The sequence below is a fragment of the Actinia tenebrosa genome, unplaced genomic scaffold (assembly GCF_029948245.1).
Source record: "Actinia tenebrosa isolate PJP-AT-01 unplaced genomic scaffold, QUT_ActTen_1.0 PGA_scaffold0__85_contigs__length_37466705, whole genome shotgun sequence".
NCBI lineage: Eukaryota > Metazoa > Cnidaria > Anthozoa > Actiniaria > Actiniidae > Actinia > Actinia tenebrosa.
In genome coordinates, this window is record NW_028292569.1 from 33,596,759 (window position 1) to 33,622,633 (window position 25,875).

General features: G+C 35.9%; 3 protein-coding genes and 1 long non-coding RNA gene across 5 annotated transcripts in view; 1 reads left to right on the top strand and 3 right to left on the bottom strand.

Annotated features, from left to right (window-relative positions):
* Positions 1-282: 282 nt before the first annotated feature.
* LOC116307354 (uncharacterized) lies at positions 283-4,032 on the bottom strand. Its single transcript, XM_031717549.2, has 2 exons — positions 3,635-4,032; positions 283-1,810 (listed from the first exon to the last, which is right to left on the bottom strand). The coding sequence occupies exons 1-2, from the start codon at positions 3,693-3,695 to the stop codon at positions 918-920; spliced, it is 954 nt and encodes a 317-aa protein (XP_031573409.1). The 5' UTR covers positions 3,696-4,032; the 3' UTR covers positions 283-917.
* Positions 4,033-10,351: 6,319 nt separating this feature from the next.
* On the bottom strand, positions 10,352-12,310 carry LOC116307359 (uncharacterized). Its single transcript, XR_004198388.2, has 3 exons — positions 12,124-12,310; positions 11,234-11,270; positions 10,352-10,882 (listed from the first exon to the last, which is right to left on the bottom strand). It is a non-coding gene; the product is annotated as an uncharacterized LOC116307359 (long non-coding RNA).
* A 5,851-nt stretch (positions 12,311-18,161) lies between these two features.
* LOC116307356 (C-type lectin 2-like) lies at positions 18,162-22,557 on the top strand. The gene is made up of 3 exons (XM_031717553.2): positions 18,162-18,326; positions 19,171-19,548; positions 21,039-22,557. Exons 1-3 carry the CDS (start codon positions 18,272-18,274, stop codon positions 21,284-21,286), a joined length of 681 nt encoding a protein of 226 aa, XP_031573413.1. The 5' UTR covers positions 18,162-18,271; the 3' UTR covers positions 21,287-22,557.
* The window catches only part of LOC116307349 (huntingtin), a 30,907-nt gene continuing 27,274 nt past the window's right edge, over positions 22,243-25,875 (bottom strand). For both annotated transcript variants that reach the window (XM_031717541.2, XM_031717540.2), the window contains exons 60-68: positions 25,580-25,725; positions 25,229-25,296; positions 24,815-24,926; positions 24,534-24,696; positions 24,178-24,260; positions 23,933-24,010; positions 23,627-23,717; positions 23,191-23,331; positions 22,243-22,980 (exon numbers count right to left, since the gene is read on the bottom strand). In XM_031717541.2, coding sequence (XP_031573401.2) covers positions 23,194-23,331; positions 23,627-23,717; positions 23,933-24,010; positions 24,178-24,260; positions 24,534-24,696; positions 24,815-24,926; positions 25,229-25,296; positions 25,580-25,725 — 879 coding nt within the window. In that variant the 3' untranslated portion in view covers positions 22,243-22,980; positions 23,191-23,193. The remainder of the gene's footprint in view (positions 22,981-23,190; positions 23,332-23,626; positions 23,718-23,932; positions 24,011-24,177; positions 24,261-24,533; positions 24,697-24,814; positions 24,927-25,228; positions 25,297-25,579; positions 25,726-25,875) is intronic.

The following is a 25,875-nucleotide window of genomic DNA, read 5'->3' on the forward strand; positions in this document are numbered from 1 at the left end:
TTTTTCTTTTGCAAGCACTTTTTTCTTAACAACAGATTAAACAGGTTCAATCATTCAAAATATTTCTTTTTAGATTACTTTTACTCCATAGAGACGGTTGGTACGACAATATTTGAAGTGAAAAAAGAGATTTTAGAATAAAGAATAAGAAATGTTGAAAGACATATTTGGATATGTTAGGCGAACCTCGTTGTTTAAACATAAATTATCCGGCATGTAAAGCAAAAGCTTCAAAAACACCAGTTTCTTTACTTTGAAGCAATACCCAGCACAACCAGTGTATTTAATTTAATTTTTGTTTATTTATATTCATTGAGTAATTAACAGCTTGGTTTACCGAGCTTTAATCAACTCTTTAGCAGCTGCCATGTCTAAGCGACCAAATGACTAGTTCGCTACAACTTAATCATACCGCTACTAGTATTCTCTCACTATCTACCAACCCAAACATGGAAAAAAACTTTACATAATATACGTACCCATAATTTCCAAACTCTACTTTAAACACTCTTCACGTTGGAAGAACATGGAAAAAAGCTTTACATAATATACGTACCCATAATTTCTCAATTCTATTTTAAACACTCTTCACGTTGGAAGAACATGGAAAAAAGCTTTATATAATATACGCACCCATAATTTCTCAATTCTATTTTAAACACTCTTCACGTTGGAAGAATAGTTTTTATATCAACAAATTTTGTTATCAGTTTCAATTTCTTAATACTCAACATTTTCTTAAAATAATTTTCAAGCCCGGCATTAGTCTTTACAAACCGGCCTTATATTTAACTATGTATAAATATAAACATATAGAGATCATAATTTTATATATGTATATATAAGTATAATACATATATTATTTGAAAATTTTACCATTTCATATATATAGACATGTAATCTGGATTATTTTATTCTTAATAGGAATAAACGTGCTCCGATTGAGAGTCCATTAAACTCTTAAATGGCATATTGTCTCTGGTTTTTTCTTGGTCCTTAGAGTGGTTAGATCCGTTCTGTTGAGACTGCTGTGTTTGGTTTGCAGCCTTGTCAGTGTAATACGAATGATGTATACGAATGTGAGTACGAAGATTGCTCGAACTGATGAACTTCCAGTTGCAGATGCTGCACTTGTAAGGCTTTTCTCCTGTATGAGTCAAAATGTGTGATTGAAGGTTGCCCGAGGTTGTGAAGGCCTTGGAACACTGTTTACACTTGTAAGGCCTTTCTCCAGTGTGAATGCGTACATGTCTCCTCAAGTCACTTGAGCTGACGAAGGCTTTGGGGCAGTAGGTGCACTTGTGTGGCTTTTCTCCGGTATGTGTGAGAATATGCCGCTGCAGGTTTGTTAGTTGCGCAAATCCGCGGCAGCAAATGTTACAGGTGTAGGGTTTCTCTCCTGTGTGAATTCTGTTGTGGATCTTTAAGTGCGCAGCCAGAGCGAAGGCTTTGGGACATTTTTGGCACTTGTAGGGTTTCTGTCCAGTGTGAATGAGAACATGACGCTGGAAATTCCATGAACGCGTGAAGACTTTACTGCAATGTTGACAGGTGTATGGCTTATCGCCATTATCCATCTCTTTTTCTTCTTTTGGGGACTCTAAGTCATTTGGTGAGCTACTCCTTTTTGTTGCCTTTGTCGCCCACGAATGATCAACTGTTTCTAGAGGAGCCTGGGGGACAACTACCACTGGTACTTGCTCCTTTATTCGAATAGGTTCCATTAGCTCTGGACTTGGAACAAGAAACTTGACGGCATATCCACGGTTTACCATGTCCTCAATTGTCGGTGGAGTGTGTGCGACCATTTCTGAAAATTAAAAAATAAAGAGTTGGTAAATATGAGTTGAACCAGAACTTCCAGAAGAATACAAGTATACGAGTAAAAGGCTTTGAAAAGGGTATATAGATTTTGAATTACAAATCTAAATGTAAAGGAATAGGTGTCGTCGCACAACAAGAATCATGTTTCATGACGACATCTTGTGTAGCTTTTGTTAATAAAAAAGTTTCGGTTTTTTTCTCCTGTATACAATGACTAATGTTATCGGATATCGGATAGTCCTAAATTTATGTAGTCTGGCTGTGGTTTCTCTTTAGATTAAGCTTCAATGATGAATAGAACAGCTCGAAACCGCAAAAGGGCTGTCAAATTGTCAGGAATTTAAAACCCCAGAAACATGCACAATAGTCTGTTTGCTCGGAAAATAAACGCATTAAAATTAGACATGGCTGAAGCTGGAAGCTGACTTAAAGTGCTAATTAGCTACCTATCCTGACTCGCCTGCCATTTTGAGTCGATTGATGGGCGAGGTTTATAAAATACGGTTAAAGTGATTGAAAGCGACTGGTTAGTAAGCTCTTGCGACGAGAACCAACGGATCATGACGACCACTTGGCTACATTCTGAGACATTTTTTGCCTACCGCCTTGCATGTGAACGGGCACCGAAGTCGGCTCACTGACAGTTGGCAAAGACTTATCAGTGATTACTTTAAAAAGCGAGTTAATTGAAGTTGCTTAAACAGTTCATTTTACGAAATGATCTTTTAAAAACGACATTTTATTCAGAAGTGATGAATAATTAATTGGTGTAAATACCATACTATAATAATCATGGTTTATGGCTTATTGTCTTTGTTTTAAAGAAAGGACCCGTTTGCAATTTGAAGTTTTCTCTTACACAGATTCTCAAAAAATAAAAAAAATCAAAGCAACAGACCATGGCTATCAAGATTTTCCTGCGTTTTTTAACTCAAAGTCAATGACTGAGAACGAACAGTAAAAACAACACGTAGCTTTAGATCGCGGCCTTCATAAGAATGTACTAAACGAAAAAATATATATTTCACTATATCTATAGTCCAAATAAGTAGAAAATTTTTTAAAAAACTTATTATTTCAAAAGCCTTAAGTCATTCTTTAGAAATATTACAGAAAATCATTGAAAGGAAAGATTTGAGTTTGAACTTTTCCAGATCAGAATAAATTATTCAGCGTCAAATTCACTTAGTCAATACTTGAAGGGATAACTAATATATTTTGCTCGATTTTCTTTCAAATTAGCTTGGAATATTTGGTCGAAACTACAATTAAGTTGATTGTGTTGGTACAGTAATTTTTGGACGTTCCATTTGCAGCCAAAAATTTAAAAATTCTCGTAAAGGAAAAAAAGACAACTTCCACTACTGATAAATTAGGAACTCTTCGTTTCTGATTTAAAGGCTTAAATGTTTATTCGCTAGATTATGTGGACATCCATATGTAACATACTCTATTTCCTTTTTATAGTTTATAAAAGACGTCTATTGTTCTGTTTTATCCGCTCATATCCGCTATCTTAAGTGATAATTATTTAAGGAAGAATTTTCACAATAAAGGAAAGTTGTAAAGTTGTCAAAAAGCTACATAATGGTGCGTTAGGGTTCGTTAAATCAAATGGAACTTCAGTACAATTTTAACTGAACAAACTAAGAAAGTGCAGTTGTCATTCTGCGCTAGATTTTGAAAAATTACTTCAGTGGAAGCGCCGAGGAGAAAATCTAAGTTCCCTGGCGTATTACGTTAATAAAGCAACAAAACAGCAAGCAATTAACCAGGCTTAAAAGATAAAAAATAATTTACTAGTACTTACCAAAAGAATTGTAGCAAGGCTTCTTGAATTCCTTTTTCTTGATAAGGAATGATCGAGGCATTTTACAGTGGTTTAAGACTGAAGCTGAATATTGTGTATATAGTGAAGAAGAGGAGTCGAATGTTGAGTATTAAGAAGAGTTCCACGCACGGACGAGAAGGTTCTTGTACTGACTGACCTACACGATGGCTAATCAACCAGTGAAGTGAGTTGTGTGCATGGAGGCAGGTCTTATTATAGGCCCTCGACAGGTGCAGCCAAGACTGACGGCAAACAATTCCCTCACTTGTGAATCTCAGTTAAGCCTCACCTAGTGCCTAACTGAATAGCTGTTGATCACTTGTGAACAAAGACTTAGCACGGCTCCCCTGTACTAATTTCAACTATTAATTTATTAAAGACCTGTTTCACTCCTATCAGGGCTTTTCAAATAACCCGCAGGTTCCAGCCATGGATAATAAAACGTAAGTTACAATACCGCTAGCGCATGGCTCCGATTGGAGCAATTTAGGCACTTTGGTTAATTGCGCATGCATGGAGAAGTAGTTTGTTCAAAGCCTGTTCATTGCTAGTGGCAAGTGCTGTTAACCAATCACAGCCAGGGTGTCAAATAGCTATCGAATTAAGGAAGGCTAGAAGTGACTTGGAGTTTTAAAGAAGAAAAAATGCGCTCACTGCTGGGGATTCTTCTTTCTTCTCAGGAATCTATCCCACGGGTGCGCGACTTAAATACTCTTTAATGGAGCTCAATTTTCTCTTTTTTCTTTTCAAAAAATTACGATTTAGAATCGAAGATTTTGAATCCAATTTTTCCTATCATAGTAAATGATTAATTTGTTGTTCACTTTATGTTGACAGACAAAGGTTAAACCTATTGACAAGCCATGCTTTCTGAATTATTGATTCTTGACCAAAAATTCTCTTCCGATCAACAAAATGAAACCAAACTCAAACTAAAAGCTTATAGGACTTCCAGAGCTCGATTACTGACAGTTTTATCATTTCTGTTGCTCATTTTCGAAGTCTATCTTTAAATGGCTCACTTGTTTGCTTAGAAATTCATTCATTGTCTTTTACGTACTTTCGGGGCATATTTGACTCGAAGACAGAGCAAAGAAAAAGTTGATAATCAGTAAAAATTGCCTTTGTTTCGAATACCCAATTAGGATTCTGAAGTGATAGGCCATTGTTCTATGGGCAGGCTGCCGCTACTTCGACCATAGCAACGCTCGCATATTGTGCAAGTGTTGCCGTGAAGTAAGAAACCACCAGTCGAAACCACTTGCTCGCAGGATGAGGCACGTGCATTGCGAAAAACAGGTGCGCTAGTTTTCCGTAATATTCGTTATTCAATACTTCAAGCTTACGGTACAATGGGCAAAATAAATGAACAAAGTATTCGTGGGTTCTTCGTCCAAGCGAAAATCCACCTAGTAAATCTACTTAATTTTTTCTATCAGTTAATTAAAGTGTTTGAATTTGACAGAGGATAACCGGGGAACGACCGTAATAGGGTGTTTAGCTTTGATTCAGAAGATGGAACTAAAAAATAAAGTCTCTTTACTAGCAATTAAAATTTCTCCCGAACAAAGACGTCTATTACCAAGCGATTGCTTTGTGCTTAATGAAGCAAGCATTGAACTTGAACAAGTTAATGGAATGTTTCTTTTTGAAGTCAAAACTAAGTATTTCTAACTCTTTAACGCGGATGTCTAGATCTTGTATGTGTGATTCATAATCCCAAGGAGTTAAAGCTTCCACTTGCTTAACAAGTACAAGTGCAACATTTGCATTTCTATTGGTAATTCTTTTACTGATTAGTTGACTGATACTATGTTCGTATTGTATCGGAATATATTGACATCTTGCTAAGGAATTTCCGTTGTTAAGCGCTGGTTAGAAACATCTCGTTTCCTGAAGGAAATAAAGGAATTCGACCTTCCGATATACAACCTAGCCATGCCATGCGTCACAATTTTACGAAAAATGCAACGATTAAAACCGATATGTTACGAATCTTCTTTCTTTTGTATCCGCATCCATACATGAATTTCGTTAAGTCTTGTTTTTTTGTAAGTTATCTTTTCTTGCCATTCTCGATAAAAATAGTGTCTACTAAGAAAAGTAACCTTTGATATCTTCCCCAAGTAAAGCTAGCACAAAATGTGTCTAATTCTATTTCCTAAGCCGTTGGTAGTCTAAGGACAACGACTTCTCCGGAGATGCCCTCAGAAGAGACGGATAGGCGCACGGCCTGACTTTTAATTTATCAGGGTCATTTAAAACCTTTTTGGTATTGTTGAATTCACTGCGCAGTGTATTTTAAAAGCTTAACGGGTACCATGAGGCCTTCTGGTTTCCATTTCAAGGGCCAGAAAAGTCTCGATGGAATTTCTCGTTAATTTTCGTTTACTTTTGCTTGCTTTCTTTACGATCATCGTTCCAAAAAGTTAAACTAAAAGAAAAAAATGACGAATTGAATTTTTCGGGTAACTAGATAGAAGTTCTTCGAAAAGATGTTTTTATTCCTCCAAATAAACGAAATTAAAAGACTGTTCAAATTAATAATAAATGAAAAAAGCAAAATCTTTTTTCGGTCACCTCATTTGGTTTCTTCGTTTAAATAAAGTTTTTCGTCGTTGTGAATCTCAAACATTTAAGGGACTTAAAACTTCGATGCCAGAACATCGACAAATCATATCTGTTTATATATTTAATTTTAAACTTCGCCTTGGTTGGAATTAATTTCTCGGGTATTTAAACAACCAGTTTGCACCAGAGAGTTCAGTGAAGCGAACGATCTTACTGATCACTTAGCAGGTACACTTACATCGCTTTTAAATATTCTCTGAATCCGACAGAATGACTTCAAATTGAAGGCAAGCATAGAATGATACGTCGATTTCATATCTTTCTTTCTGTACCAGCGTATTTCATACAATGTTCGTTAAAAAAACACGCAGCACAAACAATGAGCTTTTCGAAGCTTGAACAAATCCCGGTAAAAGAAAGAAAAATAGTTAGATTCAAAAAAGCTACTAGAATCAAAATGTTTTGGAGAACTTTACGTTTTTATGGCATATGAACAGGAATAAAAATAATCTAGCTTCGTAGCTAGTTGTGCACGTATGTAACATAAATCGAATTTACGAATTTAAGAGGCTTTCAAGTTTAATCAGTTTAACTAAGATGTTAATCATATTAACAAGCTATTGATATCTGCTTTTAAACTAAAGTTTAAAAAAATAAGGAAATTAGCTCTTCCGCTCTGAACGCGATATCTCGTTTCGTCTGTAATTTTTCATGCCAAAACGGTATAGCAATAGATGAAAAACTTTTGAACCTTTTTTCTTCTCATAATTAGTTAAATATTTTCCTTAATATTTTTTACTGGAAAATGCTTCAATTTCCCATAGTAGTACAATGTCCGTTCGTAGTTGGGAAAATTAGAATTACGTAGACCCCCAAGATGAGTGCTTTTGCTTTTGGGGTTAATGTGATCGAAAAAAACCGGCTAGGTTTAAAAAGAACAATCAAAAATAAAACGTCAAAAATACTTAAAAAAATGGTTTCAAGGGAAATTTCTAACTTTAAGAAAATATACTCAAATTAAAAGAAATAAAATTTTAAATAAAAATCTAAAGGTAATGAAGGGTCATTTTCTATACTACCAGTCAAATTATACGCGAAAAGTGACGGAATTGATTCTGGGAATGGATTTTTTTTTTTATCCACAAAGCATCTGGTAGAGGCCGTTTTCTTGACAATTCCCATGTGATTTTTCGTTTTTTGGCTTCCCAGAGCAGGTCATACCTGGAAGTTTGAATGAGGCATTCTCTAAGGGTAGTTGGGCCTTGCGGGACACCTCTTTAGATAATACGGAACCAAGGGCAAGTGAACAAAGCCATGGCTGAGAAGTAAAGTAATAAAGCAAAACAAAACATTATAACGCTAGAATAGACACTAGGATTCAACAACAGAAAAAGAGAGAGACCTAAAAGAATTGCAGTTCATTAATTATTGAAATACCTCTGTTGGTATCATAATGATTAACCCAAAAAAATTTATGAAAATTCAAAAGGAGACCCTACTACTAGTATATATAACACAAAACTTTAAAACTTTCAGAAATGTATATAAAATGGCCGTCCAAGTCTTGAATCCAAACAAAATGGTAAAAGAATTGTTTAATAAAATTGGAAAAATTAAGAACAAAATTGGAGGAATTTCTTTTATTTTTCTAATGACAGCATTAAATAAGATTTATGCATTTGTCAGTTTTGACAATGGGATGCAACAACTTCATTATAATGTTTTGTTATCTACCACAAATTTACATGTAATATTCCAATGGCGGTCGAAAACTTTACGAGATGACGAGACGATATATAAAGCTCTTGAACTGATTGGATTATTTGCAAACATTTCAATTTATCAAAAAATAATCAATCCCTGTCTTTCACAATGAAAAGATGGAGCCATATAGGAAATAAAGGGGAAAAATTTGATCGACAGTTATTATAGGCTGCATGGTTTCATTTTTGATAGTTACAATTTTATCTAGTAAAGAGACATGTCTTTGAACCATCCTCACTGCAACATTGGGAATAGTCCCAGACGATACTGAAGCAGACCAGTTAGATGGACGCTGGCTGGCTCCAGAGTATAATCTTTGGCCATTCTATATATTAGCTGGCTTTTAAAACAGGTACCTGTTTGAACCCATATGGATCTTGAAATAGCCAACCCGTGGTAAATGCTTTGCGATGAAGGTTATGAATGTTTGATTTGGAGTCAGTGAAATATAGAATGCCCTCCTTTCAAATTTATACTTCAATTCATTGAACCAAAATGGCTCGACGTGCCTCGAAATTCTTTAACTATCATTGTTTTTCAATTTCATATTATTGTAGAGACTTTAGATATGTGGTCTTCTATCGGCAATAAAATTTGAAAATCTTCCGACGCCTTAATTTTAAATTATAACAAAAAGGGGGATTTTGTTTCATGTAAAGATTGTTGTTCTCTTTCGCATAGCCTTTACTAGTTTAATTTTTCTCAAAAAAAAAAAAATGTTATAGATAAAACTCAAAATTCTTATCAATAATATTAAAAATTTTACTTCATACGTAATGATGAAAGAAAACAAAGGAATCGCCAGGGATATAGGGTGGTGAAGGTTTTTCCATGCTATCACGTGATTTTGACTGTTTCTCTTCACAAGCGTGTCTTCGTTGCGAAGTGAAGCCTTTCTTAGCTTTATACACTCAATATTTATCAAATTCTGTTTGTAATGTTTTGATTTTATTCACAAACAGTTTTCAAATGTCTTTGACAATCAGTGGAAAAAGTTAACTTTCTAAAAGTTTCCGTGTCTTCTTAGGTTACATAATGCTTAGATATGTTTGCTCTTCTCAAACAAGGCCACGAGTTACAGTTTACAGCTGTTTCATCTTTAGAGTTGCTAATTTTTATGACTTTATTTTCAATAGTTTGTAGCTAAACAATTAGTGCTCACAATACTTCAAACTCATTTGTCGTTGACTGAGTTAATTATATCAGAATAATATGGTTAGATTCCATGTGTTTCTGCTCGTAAGTGCTTAGCTCGAACTAACTCGACAACCAAAAATAACCAAAACACTTGAAGAAAATTAAGCTTTCCTTTAAGGTGTTTTTCTGATATTTTCTTTACACATGGTAAGAAGCCAAACAAAGCCATTTTACTGCCATTTTAGATGCCTTTTTACGCGGATTCAATGACTACTCTATTCATATTATTATATTTTCACAAAAGATTCTCCGTGACAACGAATCAGTAGGTGGAATTCAAACAAAGCAGCAGTTTTTTTGTCGCTGACTTTACAAATTTAGAGATATTCTGTAAATATAAAGTCATAAGAGGTCTAGTGCTCGGAAAAATTATATAATATTTTTTGACGGTTTGAAACTTCAGCCATTCGAAATTCAAAAGAAAGAAAAAAACTCGCCAACACATGCAAAATAAAACAACAACAAAACAAAAAAAAACAAAAAAAAAAAAAAAAAAAAAACACTTTTGAAACAAAGTGATAAATAATAAATTGATCTTTTCTAAATAGTAAAAATTTTTCATAACAATATCATTATACAAAACCCTTTGTCTTAGAATACGGCTGTAAACCAATGCGTCTAAAGATATTAGCTTTTAAGATTATTTGGAAATATACGTACTTCTAGTTCTAAAAGTCTTGGATAAAGTGTATTTGCTTGAGTACGATTCAAACAATGCTCATGAAGTTGAACTTTTGACCTAGATGTTCGTTTGCACTGGAAAAGCGTCCCGCGACACCAGCTAGTTTGTTCGGTATCAAAGCAGCCATAAGATCCATGAACTACCAATGCAATGGGATTCGATCAAAAGGGCTTGATTCCGTCGATGCCATTGTTTAAAAGGATCCTAAGGATGCTGTATAAGGCTTTACCGGCAGCATATACATTATTATATTTCTAAAAAATTTACCGCTCGGTTTACTCTGGTTTTGCCTTCCATTGCGCTCTCGTTTGGAATGCATCCCTACGACTTGATTTTTTCTAGTTTCCCTATGGGTGTGTACATATAGACATTTATTTCATTAAGATAAGTTAAGATAGTTTTCAATTAGATCGCCGCATACGGCGCTAAAAATCTTATTTTTAATTTCATTAGTGCATTTGCGTACAAAATAATGGGAAAAATTTTCAGTTCCTGGTAAAGGATAACTGCATTGATTTGGAAAGATTAATTTTTGACACCAAATAAGAAAGCATTTTATTATTCATTCTATCCTTTAAAACTCTAATGTATTTCTTGATCAAAACGAATGGAAAATGAACGAACAGGGTATAGTTTTCACCCACAATCTGTCCACCTGTAGGAAGCTCAAACTGGTGGTATCTCTCTTCAAAATTCAGATTTCAAAGGTTTGTTCCTTTTAGTTGTTTCCGGCCAAAAGGAAACGACATCCATTGCAATATGACATTCTGCAAAGAATGAGAATTTCAAATGGCTAATCTTTTGTAATCCTAGTTTCAAAATTAAGTTATTGATACGATAATTATTCCTCTTTATTATGGGCTACGTTTTTTTTACTGGTAGCATATTAGGTTTCGTGATTGTTATTTGAAGAAGCCAGTGAATTCAAATGCTTTTAAAACCCCATGCGAAGTCCATACAAGCAAGTCCATCTTGACATGAGATTCGGTTGCTTCAAAAATCAAATAAAGTATCTTAGGATAAAAAAAGCAAAAAATTAGTCCAACGAGGTATGTTGAAATGATGAAGTGGATAAAGGAGTCGAAACCAAAAATAAAAAATAGGTTTTATGCCTCAATATGAATTCCGATCACTTTAGTATTAATATTTTGCCCAAATCAAGGCATACTTTTTAAGGCTACATAAGAAGAAATTCGAGACATTTACTAAGTGCAGAGGGATGAGGGGTAGCATGGTTGATAGAGCACTAATAGTCTATTAAACATCATTAACGTTTTGATACCATTTTAAATAGAAACTATGCAAAACAAGAAAAATATCGTTATATCATTTGCAAAACCACTCGTCTGTGAAGATAGACGTACCAGCCCAAAGCACAATCCGAATACGAAACTTGAATATCTAAAGAATAAAGATGAAGATTAATGGTCAAAGGTTTAGAAAGTTTGGAGTAAAATGTGGGGGGAAATGGGGGAAAAATAGGCCAATTTTCGCGCTAATTTAGCAAACTTCTACTGAGAAGAACAAAGAATGACGTCGATCAACCAGTCTAATTACCGTTGTTTTCAACCGGTGGCGTAACCGACCACGTGCTTTCTTCCATACCTGTTTTTGTTTAAAGGAAAAAAATATGCACGAATTCTTTCTTCTCCAAGTAATAAAAGCAATGTATCTAATTAATATAGTTAAATTTGTTGTTCAATAATCAACGGTTTTGTTTGTACACTGTTTTGATTTTAAGTCAATTACGAGAAGAAAAAATATATATGGAGAATGAGTAGATTAGGTAATGCGTTCTTCATCTTGTGTACACAAGGCAGGTAGCGCTCTTAATAGATTCATTAAGTCTTTCTAACGCCGAGAAAAAATGAATTAGTTGATTGATTTTGAATGAATATCCATCCTATTCAATAAATTGTTAGTGGAGCTACGATAAGAGAGAATTTGTCTAAAAGTGCTGTTTGTCAGTTGTGTGTATGTGGGGGTTTTTTTTTGTTCTTCTGCGCATGCCATTTTAAGTTGAATGACCACTAAAAATATGAATCACTGCTTGCCGGTTTAGTACGAACTCATAAATCTGTATCATTTGAGTTAGAGAGGAGCAAACCGACCAAAAAGCAGAGAGAGAGAGCATCCAAAAATATCTAAGAACAGTAGCACTCACAGCTGTGAGAAATTATTCATTCCATTACTGAGACCGATTGAAGCACTGCGCCAATGGAAAACTAAAGCGACACAATACAAGCTGTTTTACCGTTTTCGAGACGACACCCTCAGCTGGGAAAATGAGCAACGGAACATACACAATTGGTTGAAGTTCAATGATTTACGCCTCTAGGAATGATACTTGTCCAGAGACTCGCATAGCAGCTGCTGATAAAGCCTATAGTCATACTCACAGTCGGAAATACTCAATGAATATCGTATCAGCTGGCATCTAGTATAATAACAGTGATACACTAAATGTCTGTCTAGACAGCAGCTACCAATATTTAACAAGATCATCATTCCAAAACAAATTTTTTTAGTGGTTTCTAGGGTCACCGCCGTGCTCGGTGTCGTATGTGAGCAGAGTTGTTTGTTGGTTCTCTCCTGTGCTTCGAGGATTTTCCAGGTTTTCCCGCTTTCCTCCCTCCATAAAGATCAACTTCTAAATAGCAGTTGGAGTCCAGTGGAAGAAGAGCCACTCTGTGGAATCCACTGTTCATCCCATTATTACTATTATAATAATTATTATTAATCACAATGGCTAGTTTTCTTTTAGTCGCGATCGTAGATACAGTCTATGCAGCATCAAGCGAAATTGGTTTGGATATTTCATAAAGGGTTAATTATCTAGGCACACGACCACATCAGTTTGTAACTGTAATTCCATCATGTTAAAATAAATGCTATTATTATTAGTAGTCGAAAAAACCGCGTATAAGAACCTGGGTTTTAAGAACCCATTAGGCTAAAATTCAGTCTCATTTCAGATTTTAAGCCCCCTCCACATAAAAAACCTATTAAAGCTAAAATTTCAAGTTAGGTTCTTATCAGTGAAGTTAATGTAAAAGTGTACATGACAATGGTAGAGAAAGTGAACTGAATTAGGATCATCATTTGATTATATTTAAACTTTTTTTTTTTTGCTTTAAAGCCAAAGTACTGTGTTGTATAAGAGTATAGAGTACAAATATAAATATACATGATTTATAATATATTTCAATGAAATTCATATGGAAATATGAGAACCTATTTTAAGAACCTTGTTATCCTTGTTATCCTAACTTGAAAAATTCAGTTTCTTATACGCGGGTTTTTACTGTAGTTCAATCTGTTGTTCAAACTGATCAAAACAGAATATCTTTGTAGTGTATATCATTCAAACTACAACCTTTTGCTGACTTTAATCGATAGATGGTTGTTACTTTTGTTACTTTTCAAGACCGTCTGAGCTTGGTAAAATCATTCCGTTTTGTTGATCTGGACGTCCTGCTCACTTCAAAATGGTCCTCAGTTAATATTGGCAGCATGCCAATTTTTTTTGCATTGTAATGGTGTCTTGGTTTCGGCCAATCAAATCACGATCTGAGCAGTTCCTGAAAATGATTGTGGCTCACAAAACACCAGATATATAGAACTGAGTTTGGGCTAAGTCGTCAAATATTTTAAATAATGAATCGATTGATTTGGGGAAAATATCAACCTACACACCTAGAGATTGAGAATGTGTGAGAGTGATTCATGCAAACTTCGAATATGACATGATGGCTTTTTCTCGTTTTTCAATCAAAAACGTTACACTGGAATGAATACCATTTGACGTGATCAACAGTTCTAATTCTTTATCTAGAACAAGTTCCGTTCTAGTTCGATGCTATATCGGCAGCCTTATCAATTGGGTTGCAAACCTGTTAGGCATTGCGCTTTCCATCCAGCGATGGTAAATGCATTAGATAGCTTTTGTTTACAAGCGAAAGGATACTAAAAAAATTCTCAAAACCATGTTAGATAATAATGTTATTATGAATATAATATTCATATATTATTAATTGCAAAATGAAATGTAACTTAAAGAGAGAAAGAGAGAGAGAGAGACAGAGAGAGACAGAGAGAGAGAGAGAGAGAGAGACAGAGAGAGAGAGAGAGAGAGAGAGAGAGAGAGACAGAGAGAGAGAGAGAGAGAGAGAGAGAGAGAGAGAGAAAGAGAGAGAGAGAGAGAGAGAGAGAGAGAGAGAGAGAGAGAGAGAGTAAAGAGAACTCAGAGCCATTAGATTAGAAAACAAAACAAAACAAAGCAAAAACAAAACAAAACAAACAAAAAAAGCACACACAAAAAAACAACACACACACACAAAAAAACAAAACAAAACAAAAAACAAAACAAAACAAAAAAAGAAAGAAAGTCTGAATGAAAAATAAAAGCATTTTTCGAGACTGAAGAACGTACCGTTCGATTAAGTAGTAGCTTCGTGCTTAATAAAAAGTGAATGAAGTTTTTTGAATATACAATATCAAGTATACGAAGAGATAACAACACTCGACCTTGTCCTCAGGCAACACACACACAATGCAGAATATTTCATCTAAAGTATCCTTTATCACAAACAATAATTAAAACCTCAGCTTAGCATTGACTGACTCTTCTTGTAAATGAAGAATTGACTAAGACATTGAAGCACACGCACGTGTTGTTTTTAAACCATTTCAAACATTTTAGCACTTGAAAGTCTCTCAACACACTTGACTCGTATATATATTTTTTGTTTTGTCACAGATATTGCACACTTGGCATAGTTCTGTCTGTTTCGAGCAGCGCTTGACAACGGATGTCAACTACTTTACACCGGAAGTAGCGAGAGTTTTTAGCGTGTGGTATTTTTACTTTTTATCAATAGCTTGTCCAGTGACGTCTACTGGGATATTCACAAGTCATTGATTTAATAACTAGAGTTTTAGTTGTTGTTGTTGTTGGCGTTGAAGTTGTTTTGCTAACCGACAACGTGGAACTTCAACGTTGTCCAAAATTATGTAATCAGTTCACTGTGGGAGGTGTTGTGGGAGGCAATGGGTGGTCTTAACACTATCAGTGTTATTCGTAGGGGGTACTGGTTAGATAGATTTAATCAGAAAAGCGAGCAGCGTGTTTTTAGTTATACCTCCTATCACTCACGGAACAACATTTTCGCCCCCCCTTGAAGTAACCGAGATATGTGAACGGATTATACACCTATTTCAATAAACCTCAAATAATCTGTGAATCAGTTTCGACTCTAAGATCCATATTCTTGATGAGAATAAGAAGCAGAAACGCAAGATATTCCAGACATTTTGGATCTTGGATCTAATGTCTGTTGTCACTCAATTTCTCTCTCATTTTCGTATTTCGCTTGTTCGTTCGTTCATTCCCTCTTTGATCGTTTTCTTATTTAGAGTTATTTGACACGAATTTATTTGTCGTTGTATTGATACAACCTATAGCTATATTTACCATGAAAACCTTTCCAAAGCAAATGCTTGCATACAAACAGAACTGTAACTTAACGCTAATAACCTTCACTCTGCTGAATAGGCACCTTCGATAACCCTTCACACTTAGTTTCCCAACCACTGAGAAAGAAACAAGGTTGACAACAAGTACGCTACCGGTGTGGAAATTAATTTCACACTTCTCAACAAACGTTTAAACTACGAGGCTCCCGTTCATGCAAACAAAATCAAAAGCTGTGTGTGCTATAATGACATCTGGTCCAGACGAGTGATTTGATATAATTGGTGGCAGCGGAGGTCGTTTGTACCGTCCCTGGTTTCGAGAGACTGAATTTCGATTGATTCACAGCAACAACAAAAAAGGACAAGGACTAAGTAAAGCGTATACGTATTTCAGTAATAAGTAGTGCCAAGTGCAAAACGGATTTAAAACGAGAGCTAGAATTAGTTTTGATTTGATTTTAGAGACGGGAAAATCTGAAAGTGCATCCCTTACTACGAGAAAATGGAGGTTTCCCAATCTTGGTGGATTGTTTTATCTTTGGCCTCATTTCAGGTAAGCTTTCACAAATAAAAGCTAAGATCATGAAAATCATTATTTTATAAACACAATGTCGACTATTTCTTTGTTTATTTATATATTTCTTTATTTTATCTTTTCAGTATTTTTTCCCTTTGATTCTTTTTTTTTTCTCTGGTCATTCGTATGGATAATTTCTAAATTATTTTCTCAGGCATATTTTAAAAAAACTCTTAGTTTCAATGTGATAATGGACTGAACTTGAAGATTTTGATAATTCCGCTTTCTACTTGACGCGCTATTTCATTTTTCACTATTATACAAACCACCTATTTAACTAATTACGGTTATTTTATACTTTCAAGGTACATTTTCTTCCATTTCAAGTAGTGGCACTTGTATCTTTCTCATCAGGTAAGTTTATCCCATGTACTGCAGAAGTACGATTTATAAGCATTCTTAATTAAGCATTTTTCACTTTTTGTACTTCCTATACAATGATGCAAGAAGACGTTTTAACAGTACGAACTGTAGGTAAACAAATATTTGTACAATACCTAGCTTTTGTCTTTGAAAAATTCGTGTAAAGATTCAAAAAATATTGAGAAAACTTGAATACTTTCTACAGCAAGCAAGACCAGAACACAAAAATATAGTAAAGTAAAGATGGAATACAAAATGTGAAAAAAAAAAGTGATGGAATTAATTTTTTTAATGTAAAAGGATTTTACAACGATGGAACAAACTTGCTTATACAGTAAATGGCTTAGGAAAAGCTTTTGATTTGAAGCAAATTTGGGCATCCTTAACTTAATTGGGATCAGCCGACTTATTAGGTCGTGTTATTTTCATCGCGGATTCCGTCAACGTCTGTTTTTCTTCAGTCCTAACCTACCCACCCTGATATTGCAACTGAGTTTGTTTTACACGTACTCTCAACTAGTTAAAAGTCGAATCGATAGTTGCTCTAGTAGAGTAGCAACTCAAAGTTTTTTTGAGATGATGCTGCGAGATGCATTGACTGATTGCGGCAACCTATCTTATTTCGTTGATAAGCACAGATGTTCAGCTGTTTTTAGAAAGGTTCTTCATTCGATCTTCAGTTGACGGAATTGTCACCTTTTTGATCTAGCTCTACCTCGGATAGCCATGAATTTACTGTAAAGCAAAACTGAAACCCCGCAGCCTTCTCTGAGGTCTGTGTTTACTTTGTTACAGTATTCTTGTCTTTGAATTGGGATTTTCGCGTCGCCAGCGGCAAATTCACCGGAACGCCTCTAGCCATCCACAGTGTCTTAAATCTGTAACTAATTGTCTGACATACCACGCAAAACCATCGACAATTTGTTAACTTTTCTATCGATGTTTCCCTGCGAGTCTTCCTCAAGAATCGCGGGTCGGTGTCCACTGGTAGAACGAAGCTTGGGATGGACAAAATAACAAAAACAAAGAAAGCATGGATTATGGTGAACAATGTGTATCGTTCTATATGTGAGCTGCGTTCTTTGTTTTATCTCACCATTCATTGTTTGTTCGTCCACTCCCAGGCTTCGTTCTGCCGGTTGTGGATTACCCGGAATCGCCAACGAGGGAGACTCTGCTATAGAAGGGAATATCGATGGACCTGTGCAAGGTCATTTACCAGCCAGTTTTTCCTCCTGTTTGAGAGAACGCAAAACCTCGCTTTGGAGTAAAGATTGATCATAGCTGATTTACACTGTCAGTGTTGATTCCATTTTGATTCCAAGTTGTTTCAATAACTATAACATGAATTGGGGTTTGAAAAACAACCTACCTTATTTCAACAAAGTTAGTCTTCAAAAACCTAGAAAGCTAAAATCGGGGAGGATCATGGGAACTAATTCATATCAAAACAAGTACAACTTTTTGATGGGAACTGCAGCTTGAATATTCGCTCAGAATTTTGCGATTCCCTGTTTCGGCATGTCACCGTACACTCAAATGGTTTTCGTATTTTCCATTGGACAATTACATTGGAAGCCATTTTGAATACGTTTATCGACGAAGTCCCTTCTCAAACAAAAACTACGTTTCTACTTCAACTGCCAAACGCTAAACTCAATACTCAGTCCCCCCACAACCATCTATACTTTCTGATCTATACTTTTTGATTGAAATTTTGATTGAAGTTTATATTACTTCCTGACAGTTCTCGTTTTCCAACGTTAGTATAGGGATAATTTAATGAATGCAATGTAAACAACTGTCCAATTTTGTTGCGATCAATAATCTTAAGGCTAGGATCTAACTAGGGCTATATCAAATATATGAAGGGAAAAAAAAGCGCATAGCAATCTTAAAAGGTTTCGCTTCAATCAGTCTAGCAGCAGTTCGTTCGACTTATAATCACTAATAACAGCTATTTTTTGGGAGGAAAATCTCTTACTCAATGATGAAAACTTGTTCGTTTAAACTATTGACTGTGATAGTAATCTTCATCAAAGGTAAGAAAATCCAACCCAACCAGCAGGTCCATGTTCGCTTAGGGAAGTCGACTATAGACTTGTTTAACCGAAGTATTTCTTGGAAAATACTGATGTTTAAAATAGGTAGTGTATGTATTTGAGCATTTTCTCCTATTCGTATTCTCGTGAGTCAGTAAATAACACGTAAAAGTGGACGTATAACTTCCTGTTGTTGAACCAATATTTCGCTAACGTTTCGCAAAACTTATTTATCTCCTCTTTTAAAATGCGGTATTGCATTATTTCAGACCATTTTTCCATCTTATCGTAAACACACAAACAATAAACAGAAAATGTAATTAAAAGTAATTTCTCAGCAAGTTGAATTCGAACTGCTGAAGAGAACAGAATATCTGTTGCGAAACTGAATAAATAGGTCTCTTTGCCGACTAAAAATATTGACTTCTAACTAGCTTGAGTAAATGCGACAACCACGCACGTTACAACTGGTCAACTAGGGTTACATCAAGAAATGAATTGATTACACCCGGGAACCTTACAGCCGCGTTAATCAATATGACCGGACAAGGCAATACAAGTCCGTAAAGGGTTTCTTCACAATTATGAGAAATTTATTTGATGACAATAATTATGCTGCTGCGCTGCTGCTGCTGCTGCTGCTGTTGTTGTTGTTGATGATGATGGTGGTCCGATTATCCGATTATTTTTGTTTTTATTCTAAAATTTGATTGGTTCTCGCTGTCTAATTGCCCCGGTTATAGTAGTTGCACTATAAGACCACCATCATCAACATTACCGTGATCATTATCAGCATTATTTTTATTATATATTCATTCAATAGACTATTTTCATTTAATATTAGGTTCCAATGGTTGTGCTCCTGGATGGGTGTTTTTTAATGCGTCCTGCTACAAGCTCTTCAACGACAAAGGCACATGGTCTGAAGCAAGGCGTGGATGCGAGGCTCAGGGGTCACATCTGCTAACATTTAGTAGCGCTGAAGAGAACGACTTTGTCTATAAAACATTTACCAAATCGAAATCTGTTTGGATTGGGCTCCATCGTAACCCAGTGGATTTCTATTGGGTGACTGGTGAGGATTTAGTTTATAAAAACTGGATAATTCCGAATGGCGATAACCCTGATGAGAAATGTGTCGAGATGACAGACTATGGCAGTTATAATGGAAAATGGAATGATCTGGGTTGTGAAAACAACTTAGAATATATATGCGAAGAAGGTAATCTGTAAAAGTTTTCATTATCAATTTTGCTTTATTATTTCACAGGGGGCCCAATTTAGCTAGAACTGCGAGGTGAAAAAAAAATCGGAAAATTTCCACTGGGAAAACTTTTATAACGGTGATTGGTTTGCTAAGTTGGAAACCATAAGTTGTCCAAAAAGGTTGATCAGATAATAAAATGGAGCTCTTAGGTCAAGAAGACTGGAAAACGTCTTTAACTGGGAAAGAAAAATATAAATGCTAAGATAATAGGATATTGTAGCAGTTTGTATCTAGGCTATATATCTTATTTACCGGTCTCTTATGTCGTTTTCCCCCAGATAATAGGATGCTGTAGCAGTTTGTATCTAGGCCATATATCTTATTTACCGGACTCTTATGTCGTTTCCCCCCAGATAATAGGGTGCTGTAGCAGTTTGTATCTAGGCTATATATCTTATTTACCGGCCTCTTATGTCGTTTCCCCCCAGATAATATGGTGCTGTAGCAGTTTGTATCTAGGCTATATATCTTATTTACCGGTCTCTTATGTCATTTTCCCCCAGATAATAGGATGCTGTAGCAGTTTGTATCTAGGCTATATATTTTATTTACCGGTCTCTTATGTCATTTCCCCCCGGATAATAGGGTGCTGTAGCAGTTTGTATCTAGGCCATATATCTTATTTACCGGTCTCTTATGTCATTTCCCCCCAGATAATAGGATGCTGTAGCAGTTTGTATCTAGGCTATACAGTCAATTCAAAAAACGTTGTCGTCGACCGGCTCAAGCCTACGCGACTGGACCGAAAGGAATATGGGTAAAAATCACTGAAGCGGTTAAATATTCATTCTGAATTAATTGTTCCCGCTAGGAATAAAGATAATAATGTAGAGAAACAATCCATCAAATGCATGTCTTTGGGTTTAGGGAAAGAAAAACAAAGTAGTTATGATTCAGTTCACAATTTCGAAAATATGAAGGCATTAAAAAAACGTCTCCTTCGACACTTCCCGCTCGCCTACGAAGGTTCGTGCTGTAAACCAGGCATAACTAGTCAGATAAAATTATGCAGTCAACTCGGCTTCAATGATTGCTACCCAGAGTTCCTTTCGGTCCAGTCGCGTAGGCTTGAGCCGGTCGACGACAACATTTTTTGAATTGACTGTATATCTTATTTACCGGTCTCTTATGTCATTTTCCCCAGGTAATAGGATGCTGTAGCAGTTTGTATCTAGGCCATATATCTTATTTACCGGTCTCTTATGTCATTTTCCCCCAGATAATAGGATGCTGTAGCAGTTTGTATCTAGGCTATATATCTTGTTTACCGGTCTCTTATGTCGTTTTCCCCCAGATAATAGGATGCTGTAGCAGTTTGTATCTAGGCTATATATCTTGTTTACCGGTCTCTTATGTCATTTCCCCCCAGATAATAGGATGCTGTAGCAGTTTGTATCTAGGCTATATATCTTATTTACCGGTCTCTTATGTCATTTCCCCCCCAGAAAAATCACGGGAAGGAGTTTTTGAAATCAAAAGGGGCGTGGCTCTATATAATCACGTGATAAGCGAAGTCACTTCCCTCACCGACATGGACTGTGCCTTGCAATGCTTGCACACACAAGACTGCAAATCCACCAATTATTACTCAAGTTTCTCGCCGAGCTTTTGCCAGCTAAACAATGCTGTAATGGAAGACTTTTCTGATGATGTGATCGAAGAAGAGGATGCAGCATATTATGTTAAGCTCTAGAGGTTTTACGTGAGAGTGGCTAGATGACAGAACGATTGAATCGCTTTGCATTCTTAAATATTTTAGATTATCTATTTCTTTGCATGTTGCTCAAAGTACGGAATGCTCCGTCACTTAAAGGGAAAGGTAAGGACTTTGTTGTACTTTGGTGGTTCGTTCATTTACTAATGCTGACTATCTCGAAGTCGACGTTGTTCAGTATACACTTATTTCAATAAAGCCGGGGTCACCTGAAAAGCTATAAAGCTGAGGCCGACAAGGATTATGGGTAAATTCATTTTACAAGTTTAACTGCTTGACTAACTGTTCATGGACTTGCGAATCTTTTACCGGTTACAGTCTCACCTCTTCTGAGCATGATCGAGCTGCAGTTTGTATTAAAAAAGCTTTGTATATATATGCTTTTTTGATATGAAAAGTTTCCCATGATGCTCAGTGATCTCAGCTTTCTAGGTTTTTGGTGACTAACTTTATTGAAATAAGTGTATTTTAAAAGTACTTAACTGAAGCTAGGTGGCCCTTTGCATAAGTTAACAGTCACGTACTGATATATGATATCAATCATTTCAGCCCAAGGGTTCCTTGACTGAAGGCTGTGCTGGTTGGCAAACAAGCGAGAAAATGCTTCTTGACATCAAAATGATTATGAGGGAAAAATAGCTTTTTTTGAAAACGATTTTGGACATGACATTAGTAATCCTGTTGCGAGCCAGTAGCACTCACGTGACTATGTCTTGCAATCCCGAGGTTGAGGGGGAAAAAACTGGGTCGAGTTGGAATTGCAGCACATTGTTGAACTGTTTTATAGGACTAAATCGAGACGCCATTTTGAAAATTTGTCCCCTAAAACAGAACCAGATTTTGAATAATCGCTGATGTGAGATCACTTGGAATTGGAGTTTGGATCTCTCTCTTTGTACATGCGCCTGTAGTCAATCAACACAGCAGTATCCCGCGAATTCTACGTTTTTTTATTATTCATTATAATTTTTTTTGAATTTTTATCAATGACAAATATTCTCTAGAATAAATTCTTACTTGACAGCAAATTCACTGTACAATTGTAATTTCAATACTTTTATCTCTTATTCTCATCGAATTTGAATCAAAGAATTCGTAAATATCTTTCGCTTTTTTAGAAACTTTTTCGTAAAAATTTGGATCATCACAATCTATATTGGGTCAGTACTTCATGCATGCAATAACTAATGCTCCTAGTTTCATGACTTTAAGCATGACCAACTACATTAATAAAGCACTAAAATATGCAATTTAGTAATATAATATTGCTTGTTTTAAACTCTTAATGCATTGATTTCCAGACAGAGACTTAGGTCACCACGGGCAATATTTCCACAGACAACCCATCATGAAAAACTCCAAAATAGTCCCTTAATTCAACTTAGTACCATCTCGAAGTACCATATACTATTTTGTTAATAACGATAAGATTCTTATTCGACTTTGATATGGCGAATACAGAACTAATAATTACGTCACCAAGCCACTAGATATTACGTCATCAATAATGACGTCACGAAGCGATTTTATGTTATGATCAATATTGTAAATATTCAAATGTTATCACATTGAAATTAAACCCAGGTTTAGCACGTGATTATGTTGACCAGGCATGCGTAGTTGATACTTTTACGGGGACGCGGTTTTGAGGATTTTTTGATGCTTTTAGATATCTAGAAATAAATTGTTCAATATTAGTTCGCCTAAAACGGACAAATTGTCGTTTTCATCACCGTGAAGACCATCATTATCATTATCATCATCACCATGACATGATGATGATGATAATGGTGATGATGATAAATGAAAGTGAAGTTGATGGTCATGCTGGCGATGATGATGGTGATGATGATGATCAAGGAGTATTGTTTAAATAAACGTACCTATCATTGTTGAATCTTAATCATTTCACTTAAAAATGGCTGTGTTTCACAGCTGGTAATCAACTGATTGTAGGCCGAGCCGGGTGTAGCGACTGACTTGAACGTCGACAGGAAGAATTGTTTTTGTGTTTCATCAAGATTCTGCAAAACATACAACAATATTTGACAAGTTAGACATGGTATATTATAGATTAAAAAAAACTTTACCAGTGTCTTAGAGGTGGTAGGGTTGAGCTCAAACCATGCAGTCCCGTGTTTTAGTGAGATGCTCTGTAACCGGGTCACAGGAAACTCATGGCGAGAGCTGGTATAACTAATACAAGAACGCGGTCAAACGCCAACCTAAGTGCAGCCTTACTTGTAATGTGAATTAGCACAATATTTCTTGTCATTCTACTGATTCTATTATTACATGAAAGATTCTTACTTTACTGACCTGATTGGTGTAAAAGTCAATTGCAGCAGCACAGAAATATTTGTGGTCGATTTCTTCTAATTGATTTATTCGTCCCAATATGTGTGGGAATCTTGAATAATGGTTAAGAAATACGACTACATAAGATTGATCAGTAGTTTGTTTTATTATCTTTTTCGAGTGCAAAGACTAAAAGTGTCTGTGTACTGCCTGGTATTGCATGCATCGCGGCTGCAAACGTTTTGGATTTCACAAAAACTATTTTTTTGTATCACTTGAATGCATATACTGAATAATAAAGCATTATCCCGGTGCATAAAAGGATACAATGCTCTGATCCATTTGTTGGTCGAAGCACTAATAAAAAAGCACGTTAGACTCCAAATAGCCATTGAAAGAGGTGTTCTGCAACAAACAGTGGTGAAAATCATTAGTTGAAGTATGGTTAATTAAAAAATCAATGCTTTTTAAAAGGTATTAGGCACACTTCAGTCAACGCAAAACACAGCACCATTATGCAACCAATAAGTATCAATAACGTAATGTTATTGATTAAGAAATCAAATAAATACCTTTGAATAAAACTGGCTAAAGAGAGTACGACCCAGTCTCTCACTTCCACATTCTGTCCTTGGCTGTGAAGTCCCTCAAATACCTATGTAAAAGATATAAATCTTTAGCCTAATGACTTTAAATCCTCGGATCAATCTTTGAGCAAAGCTGTGGTGTTCTACAGAATTTATACTGGGCCCTCCACCGCCATACAAAAAAGGTAAAGGTAAAGTACCTATATTTAACATCGGTAGTTCCTTCAGTTGAAATTAAATAAGCATAAGCAATATATTTTATTATCTTGAGTTTAGGGATTTTTAAAAGGTAAAACTGTGGCGTTCTACATAGACTCATACTCGGCCCACAAGCAACATACCTTAAAAAGTACCTCTGCCATGAGTTCAGGGTACGGCTGCTGACTTGATAAAAACTCTCCAATAACTTTGTTCATGATTTCTTGTGCGGGAAAGAAGTCGAGAAGCAAGCGAGGAAGAACACGCGCTACGATTTGTGCTTCTGAAGGAAATCCCTTTCGTATCCTAGCAGCGACGTCAAACAATATTACATCATTATCAAGTCACGCGGACGCACGCGGTGAAATATGTTAGTTGTAGCGAAATTATAAAGCACTATAAGAAACAGTTGTTTATCGATTACCGGTCAAACAATACGGTGACTCTTTCCATGGCGATGAGTAATCGATCTTCTGTCGGAAATTCGGTTGTATCGGGTTGAGGGTAAATGCCACTTGGCCGATCACCTATCTTGCCTGGGGAAAAAGTAAACATGTGAATGACTCGTAATAGGTTGGTGCCCCTGAGTGGACTCAAATGACTTGACGCCTTCGATACGTATTGAAAGTTTTTTCCCCCGATACACTATATTATACAAAGCTACTTATCAAACTTCTTAATAGACTTTCCCCTGAATTCACTTGACCACGTAACCACGTAACAACGGCTCTAGGTCAAGGTTAGACTTGATAAAATACAAATATGTATAAATACTTTAGGGTCAATTGAAGCCCGGCAATGTTTCGTGATCGCTTTTGGAAAAGGTCTCGTGGCATACCTGTGTACATGCAAGTCACGAGAAGTCCCAACGCTAAAATCGATCTTTGAGGGTTCTGCATTGACAATCTAGAGACAGAGTAATAAAACTAATATTACATTCTCGTTGTGATGTTAAAGCATTTGCAAGCAGTCATGCGCATTTCATTACGCAACTCGGCCCAGGGCATTTGGAGGCAAATCCAATATGGCTGCCTATCTGGGTTTCTTCCCTTCATTTTAATCAAAAATTTGGTTTCTGAAGAATAGATGTTAAAAGGATCACAGTCGTCTGGAAATACGAATTCTCTGCCCTTTCCGCACTGACTCTAGAAACCAAAGTTTTAAATGTTTTTTGTGTAGTCGTGCCTACCTGTCGACACTAAGTTTGACTAGTGAATCGCTTTCTGAAGAAGACAAAGCAAATGACACCACAAGTCGTTCCAGTCCCCTCATGATAGCATGGTACACAGCTGGCGGAGTGCTTTCCTCATTGGAAGATGCTATACGAACAGCGACCTGGGGAAGAGAGATTCGTGTAGCAGTCTCAAGTTTTGATGATGCAGTATAATTATAGATCATTTCAAAATTCGCTTGTGCGACCACGAAAGCTAAATGAATGGCTTTTAGTTGAGGTTGGACTTGGCGTGATCATTATTACGTCAAGTC